At 44.4% G+C, this 7,376-nt stretch overlaps 2 protein-coding genes across 2 annotated transcripts; both read left to right on the top strand.

Annotated features, from left to right (window-relative positions):
* Positions 1 to 1,851: 1,851 nt before the first annotated feature.
* LOC141613941 (uncharacterized) lies at positions 1,852 to 2,652 on the top strand. Its single transcript, XM_074432683.1, has one exon. The coding sequence runs from the start codon at positions 1,852 to 1,854 to the stop codon at positions 2,650 to 2,652; it is 801 nt and encodes a 266-aa protein (XP_074288784.1).
* Positions 2,653 to 2,922: 270 nt separating this feature from the next.
* LOC141613940 (uncharacterized) lies at positions 2,923 to 3,928 on the top strand. The gene is made up of 3 exons (XM_074432682.1): positions 2,923 to 3,173; positions 3,398 to 3,683; positions 3,794 to 3,928. The coding sequence occupies exons 1-3, from the start codon at positions 2,923 to 2,925 to the stop codon at positions 3,926 to 3,928; spliced, it is 672 nt and encodes a 223-aa protein (XP_074288783.1).
* The last annotated feature ends 3,448 nt before the right edge of the window (positions 3,929 to 7,376 follow it).

The raw sequence follows: 7,376 nt of genomic DNA, 5'->3' as shown, positions 1-7,376 counted from the left end.
CACGGCGACGTTCATAGGCTGTGATGATGGCCGTGACGTATTCATTCAAAGGAAACCGGAGCCCATACTCCAGTGTGCCCGATATATACGCCGATATAACCCGGGAGGGCAATCGACCGCCTGTCCCTCCTCGGGGATAACAATTTTGTACCCCTCACCGAAGGAGAAATGACCCTCGAAAAGAGTTCCACCGAACAATCGGCGAATTTATTGGTCCAGGCACGATCAAGACCAACATGCAGGCCTCGCCGTGATCCATGACGTCGCCTCCCCTCATTAGAATGAGCCCTTTCAAAGATCATCACCGTCATTATCACCGTCATCATCAACATCATCATCATCCTCCCAATCCTCCAAAGCTTTTGGATCGACTTCGGGAGAAGGAGACCTAGGGCCCCCAGACCTTATCGGGACGGCGTCTAGTATCTCCTCCTCATCAAGACGCGACGGGAACCCCCGGCGCACGGTTACTAGGTCCAAAGATCGCGGAAGACATGGTAGCAACAATTACTTAACAAAATAAGAGATTGAGAAAAATTTGTTTGTTTACCTTGAAGAAAAGCACTAGCCGAAGTAACGACTCCGAAGATTAGAAGAGAAAGAAACCCTTGAAAGTTTAGAGAGAAGAAAATTTTAGAGAAAATGAAATTGGTGGCCAATTTCAGGGACTAACTGCCCTATTTATAGGGGAAAGCCCATAAAGAAGGACCAATCAGGGCACAGCCCATGAAACGTCAGCCAATCAGCGAACAGACACGTGTCGGACATGCAACCACGGAATGTCAATCGTTGTAACAGTTGAACGTCAATCAATGCAACAGTGACCAAGCGTCTTCAACACGCCCCTTCATATCTCTCTGCCTATCCATCTTCCTCAACAAATTCCTAAGTATCTGCCCTCCGCCGGCCACATGATCAACCAAGCTAGGTAGCACCGGCCGGGGGCAATCAAAAACAACCGGCACTCTCAACCCTGGTCTCGGCCAACGTCACTCTCTTTTCCACATCGGATGCCCTTTACACATCCATGTGGAGGGGGGATATGGTACGGCCTAAGCAGAACCAAGCCGAGGTAGAAGAGGCCGAGAAAGAAAATTTTTACTTGCGCAGAATATACGCTCAACATACATCGGAGCCCATACCATGGCATAGACTACGCTGGGGGCAAATTGATGGGGCATATTCTGCACCCGCGGACGAGTCAACATATTGAGCAAGGTCAAAGATATCCCCAGCAAGTCAACACCTTGGACAGCCTAACCGACGCGCCTGTCGGCCTGTCACATTGGGTCTCGGCCACGCAACTAGCCGCGGTAGGGGCACATATCCGCGAACTCATATCCAAGACCCCTCGGCGGCGAGTCAACAGGGCCCGCCGGCCTGCCATGGGTCCCTCGGCCGAGGGTAGATCAGTCTTTCCACCTGCTAGCCACTTGGCCACTTGGCCACTACGTGACAAAAGGTGAAAGTCTATAAATACTCCTCAACTCTCATTGAGGAAAGGATCCACAATTTAACCTAAGAATCACTATTCATCTGGTAATATCTTCCTTATCTCTCTACAAAATATACTTCGCCAAGTAACAACAACTTATCCCTTTAAGTTTACTGACTTGAGCGTCGGAGTGAGTTCGCTCGGTCCAAAGCCGAGCCCTCAGTTTGTTCATTGTTTCAGGAGACCGAAAGGAGGATTCAATCAAAGACGTCATTCTACAAGCACGGGTGGTACCAAATAACTGCTCTGGAATTACACCCGGAACAAAGAGAATAGAAGCAATATGCAGAAATTATCTTTGGGATGGGAGCCCTGACTACCACAGAGTCCCATTAGTATCTTGGGATAAGGCTACTATGTCCAAGGATGCTGGTGGCTTAGGAATTAAGAAAGTGGAGACTTGGAATTGGGCAGCTGTAGGGAAATTGGTGAATTGGGTGTATAGCAAAGCTGACAGGTTATGGATAAGGTGGATAAACAATGTTTATCTGAAAACTCAGGACTGGCACTCATACTCTCCCTCTGCAGATTCTCCTTGGACTTGGAAAAATATATGCAAGACTAAGGATAAACTGAAAGAGGGATTTGTTGAGAATTGCTGGCTGCCTGATGAGAAAGGTTACACACTCAAGAATGGATATAGATGGCTCTGTACTCACCAACCTGAGGTGGATTGGTGCTCTCTGGTATGGAACAGCTGGAACATACCCAAACACTCAATCATTACTTGGCTTATAATGCAGGAGGGGTTAAATCTTAAAACCAGGCTATTCCAGTTTGGTTTCTATGAGGATAATCTTTGTTTATTCTGTGGGGAGGTACCTGAAACGATAGCTCACCTCTTCTATGATTGTATCTACAGCTGCAGAATTAAGGAAGCTCTTGCTGTCTGGCTGGGGAGGTCATTTCCTAGTCTTATTGAGCTTCAAAATGGTAGGAGAAATTTTATACAATGGAAAGCAATGACTATGTTATTCAATATCTATATATACACTATCTGGCACCAGAGAAACACTATAAGACTTCAGCAATCTGTTTTGAGACCTGAACTTGTAGCAGCTCAGATTGAGGATATTGCAGGAAGAAGATGGTGTAGTAAAGCTGGCCCTGGACTGTATCACAGAACTAATGGCTGGCTAAGTTGCTTTGTTTTGTAATGAGGTCTGGTTGTGTTAGTTTTGATTAGTCGTATGGTTTTTTTGAGCACACCGGGGTTTGAACCCCAAATCTTGTATATGGACTGATTTTGTTTTTGATATAATATATATACTCACATTTCAGCTAAAAAAAAAGCTAATGTCACTCTTATCTCTCTCATCCCTAAAAAGAAGATTGTTAATAGTGTCAAGGACTTTAGACCCATCTCCTGTTTGCTCCATCATTTATAAAACCATAAGTAAAATCCATTTGTTAGACTCCAAAAGGTCATGGACAAGCTTGTGGGTAAGGAACAGACTGCCTTCATCTCTGGTAGAAGCTTACATGGTAATGTCATGCTCACTCAAAATCTTATCAAAAGCTACTCTAGGAAATATCTTACTCCCAGATGTATGCTTAAAGTTGACATTAGTAAGGCTTTTGACTCCATTCAGTGGCCTTTTGTTCAAAATATGCTTAGTGCTCTGAACTTCCCTCCTCCTTTCATCAAATGGGTAATGGGATGTGTTACTGGTGCTTGGTATACTCTCAAAGTGAATGGATCCCATCATGGCTTTTTCAAAGGGAAAAGTGGAGTTCGGCAGGGAGATCCTTTTTCTCCTTTACTCTTTGTGTTGTGTATGGATATTCTTTCTCGTATACTCAGGGTCATGTGTAGGGATCCTAATGTCTCTTTCCACCCAAGTGTGCTAAGATGGGTCTCACACACTTGATATTTGCTGATAATCTGATGATTTTCACTAGGGGTGATGTCCCTTCTGTCCAGAAAGCTGCTGAGGTGGTTCAACTTTTCTCTAGTTGGTCTGGTCTCAGAGTTAACTTTGATAAATCTGAAGCCTACTTTGGGGGAGTGGAAGATGGAATAAAACAGCAGATCTTATGTGCCATTGGTCTCACTGGGGGGACTTTCCCTTTTAGGTACCTTGGCCTCCTTATCCACCCTTCCAGATTAACCAGCTCTATGTTTAACTCTCTGATTCAAAAATTCAGAAGCTTCATAGCTGTACCACCAACTTTCTCTCCTATGCTGGTAAACTTCAGGTTCTGAACTCCATTGTTTTTGGCATTGGCAATTTTTGGTGTGGTAGTCTTCTTCTACCTAAATCCATCTATAGTACCATTTCCTCCCTCTGTAAGCAGTTTTTCTGGGGGTATAAAGAAGGTAGAAGAATGGTTTTCAAAGGTTGGAAGAGCATCTGCGCTCCTTGGCTTGAAGGAGGGTTCCAGGTCACTGATCTTTCTGCTTGGAATCAGGCTTACATGCTTAAATTGTAACACCCCGGTTTATGAAGGAGCCTTTGGCAAGACGTTCCCTAATAAACCGAACTGTTACCATCTCGGTTTCCCGAGGTAGTGAATAACAAATTAAACTCCAAGGCAATTTATTTAACATTTTAACTTAACTATTACAAATTCTCCTTTTAAATTAAATTACAAGAACTGACGTAAAAAAAAAAAAAGTGAAGTCTTCTAGATGATGAACTAGCCACTAGGTCATCTGATCCGTGTCTCGCGCCCATCCAGGCTCCGTCCTATCTCATAAACCCGTCAAGTCTGCTCCCCATAAAACGGTTCATCACAGGTGTTCACGAATACACAGGGTCAACCACGAGGTTGAGTAGGGAAAACAATTAAACAGTAAATATGATATGCATGATACTCCGTCACTTCCATCTCCACCTCAACTCATCACACACAACCCCGGCACGCCCAGCCATACCGATCCCCGGTAGACTATATATATCGACCGTAGTCGATCTGCCCGCTTCAACGGAGGACACCGAGCAAGTCCTGCAAACCAGCCTGGGCCTTATCACAACATCACATCATATCTCATCATCGTCACCACTACACCATCCTCCAACTCCAATGCATATGCAATGCTCAACAGTAATCAATGCACATGATATGTATATCAATGAATGAAATCATGCCAGCTATCAAAATAATGAAATAACATAATCAACACGAACAGTTCAGTCAATCACACTCCAGTGTATGAATCATAACATAAATTACAACCACGCACAAGTCATCGATCACAGCTCGGTCACATGTAACACAACAACTCAACACAATTTAACAACACCGGTAAGTCAAGTGTATTTCCCTACCTCAGAACTGCAGTCAAATAGTCGGAAGCTCGGTGATAATCCACAATAATTCGCCCTCTGAAAGGTAAATAAATGATAATTGATTACTTAACTATTCTCGTTCCCAAAATAGAAATTTACCAAAAATAGAAACTTTCCCGATATAGAAACTTTTCTCTTTTAACAATCCCGACACAAAACCCGACTTTAATTATTTAAATGACTCGGAAACAAATTAATTAATTAAGGATACGATAACCCACATAATAAGGACACGAAACAAACCCGCTAAATAACACGCCCCAACCACGGTTTCCAGCCCATTTCACGACTCCACACGCCACCTAACCACCGTGACAACCACCAGCCGTGTCCCCCACTTCGACCCAGCCACCAACAACCACCCCCACTGGGGTCGACTCCCGCCGGCGAGTCAAACCAGTGCCGCCAATTGGCCTGGTTCACCACCACGCCTCACCAAACACCCCATTTCCACGACTCACCACCACCGCAATCAATAACTACCCCCTGCCAAACAACCACCATTCTACACACCGCCAAACCACGCACACAGACACCATAGCACCGCCTTGTCGACCTCCCCCTAGTCGACGGTGGCACCACCCCAAAGCTACCCATCTAAACCCGCCTGAAACCCGTGTGTAAAACCCGTTGCTGCACCCCCTGTCGCTGCCACCTCTCACCGCCACTCGCACCACCTAAAACCACCATAACCACCACCATTTCACTCGTCCCTTACCACTCTACCCATATACCCCTTCGACAACCACCATAAACGCCCCTATAAGACACGAAACAACAGCTAACAAATCGACAGAAAGAGGAGAAGGGTTGTGCTCTTACCTTTTCTGCCGCCACAGCCGTCACCAGGGTTGCCACTGGACGACGACAACCACCCCTAGATCTTCCCTGCTGCGCCGCCAACACTCACACTCACTCTCCCTCTCTCGATTTGCGTGAAGGCTGAGTTATGGGCCGCTGAAAAGAGGTGGACGGTTGAGGGAATAGGGTTTAGAAATGTTAGGGTAAAATTAGGTTAAATTTAGGTTAGATGGTAAATGGGTCATGGGTAAGCTTGATTGGGTAAGTGGGTAAATGTTATGGGTCCGCGTGGTTGGTAAAAGAATTAGTTACGTGATCTCATTCAGTTAAACCCGTCTTGACAAGCTTACGCCTAACTCGATTCTACGATATCAATACGACCAGACAATTACTCAACTCGATAAACAATATAAAATACGGGGTATTACAGTCTTCCCCCCTTAAAATGAACTTCGTCCCGAAGTTCGCTCAACTACCAAACAAACTTTCTAGTACAAGGATTCACGAACTCAAGCAGGTGGAACGGAATGTTACATTCTACCCTCCTAAAAAGAAAGTTACGTCCCGGAACTTACTTCATGCAACCCTATCACCCCTCATAAACTCATGCAAACTATCAGAGCACCATAACAGCAGCAGTTTAATTACACAACATAGAGGACTCATTTGTGTGGGTACCACGCAACGAAACATCAGCTTGGTCAAAACTACGATCTACCACTTGATCAAAACCACAATCTATAAACAAGTGGAACATAAACATTAAGATTTTACAATCCTACCCAACTAAAAACATGGTTACGTCCTCGTAACCTCTTTTCAAATGTCATATTCCTATGCAACAAACTCACTGTCAACAACAGGTAACAGAAAAGAACACATGACAAGAGATTGCGCAGAAACATTAAGTCGGAAACAAGGTTTTATTATGGAATTAACTGATTGTCAACAAGTAACACTTATTACTTAGCTCATGCTTGACTTAAAACACAACTTCAAACTAAAAGAACAACAAGAAGGAACCAAAGGTTTACACGGTTTCATAACAGACCGATCATGGTGTTACTAGCCCTAACCTAACGGTCCTTAGGTCGCGCTTCCTCTATTCTTGGTGACTTCTATGTCATTCCCTTTCTGGTTCACCTCTTCCCCGAAGTCTGGCATGGGTGGTTCAGTCGTACTTTCGGCATCAGGTACATTAGCGTAAAATTCGTGTCTCAGGTTGCCTGCTATAAAGTCAAAGGTATGCTCGGGCGGGTATTTGGCCCCGCCGCAGTAATTGGGGTCACGGAAAAGCCTCATGCAATGGGTGGTCAGCTCTCTCATATACAATCGTTTGCTGTCCTTTAGTATGCCAGAGTCAGGAATAGAATCGATAAGGGTATACGCTCTTAGCTGAGTATTAGTTAAATACTCAGGGTGACCATTTTGGCCATACATGTCCATGGCAGCACAAAGTCTCTCACAATGTTCATTAAAGTCATCGTCAAGTGACATGTAACAGTCTTGCGGGTGTACATTGTAGGGATCCATCCTACAAAATGGAAAGTTAACAAATTAAGACACAAGGGTGTTAAGACAAAGGATTCATCCTCGAGGTTTAAGTGTGCAAAAGCTATATAACAAGTTTTCGGGGTAACTGTTGTAATACCAGGGTTTTGGTCAACTCAGGATCATCATAGTTCGCATTATCTACCAGGGAACAACCACTTTAGGAATATCAACCGCAAGAATACACGTAAACCAGCATACAATCTAACATTGACTCCACCAAATTCCTCTCCCAA

Source organism: Silene latifolia, chromosome 11 (genome assembly GCF_048544455.1).
Source record: "Silene latifolia isolate original U9 population chromosome 11, ASM4854445v1, whole genome shotgun sequence".
Taxonomy (NCBI): domain Eukaryota; kingdom Viridiplantae; phylum Streptophyta; class Magnoliopsida; order Caryophyllales; family Caryophyllaceae; genus Silene; species Silene latifolia.
This window is presented reverse-complemented; position numbering and strand designations above follow the sequence as displayed.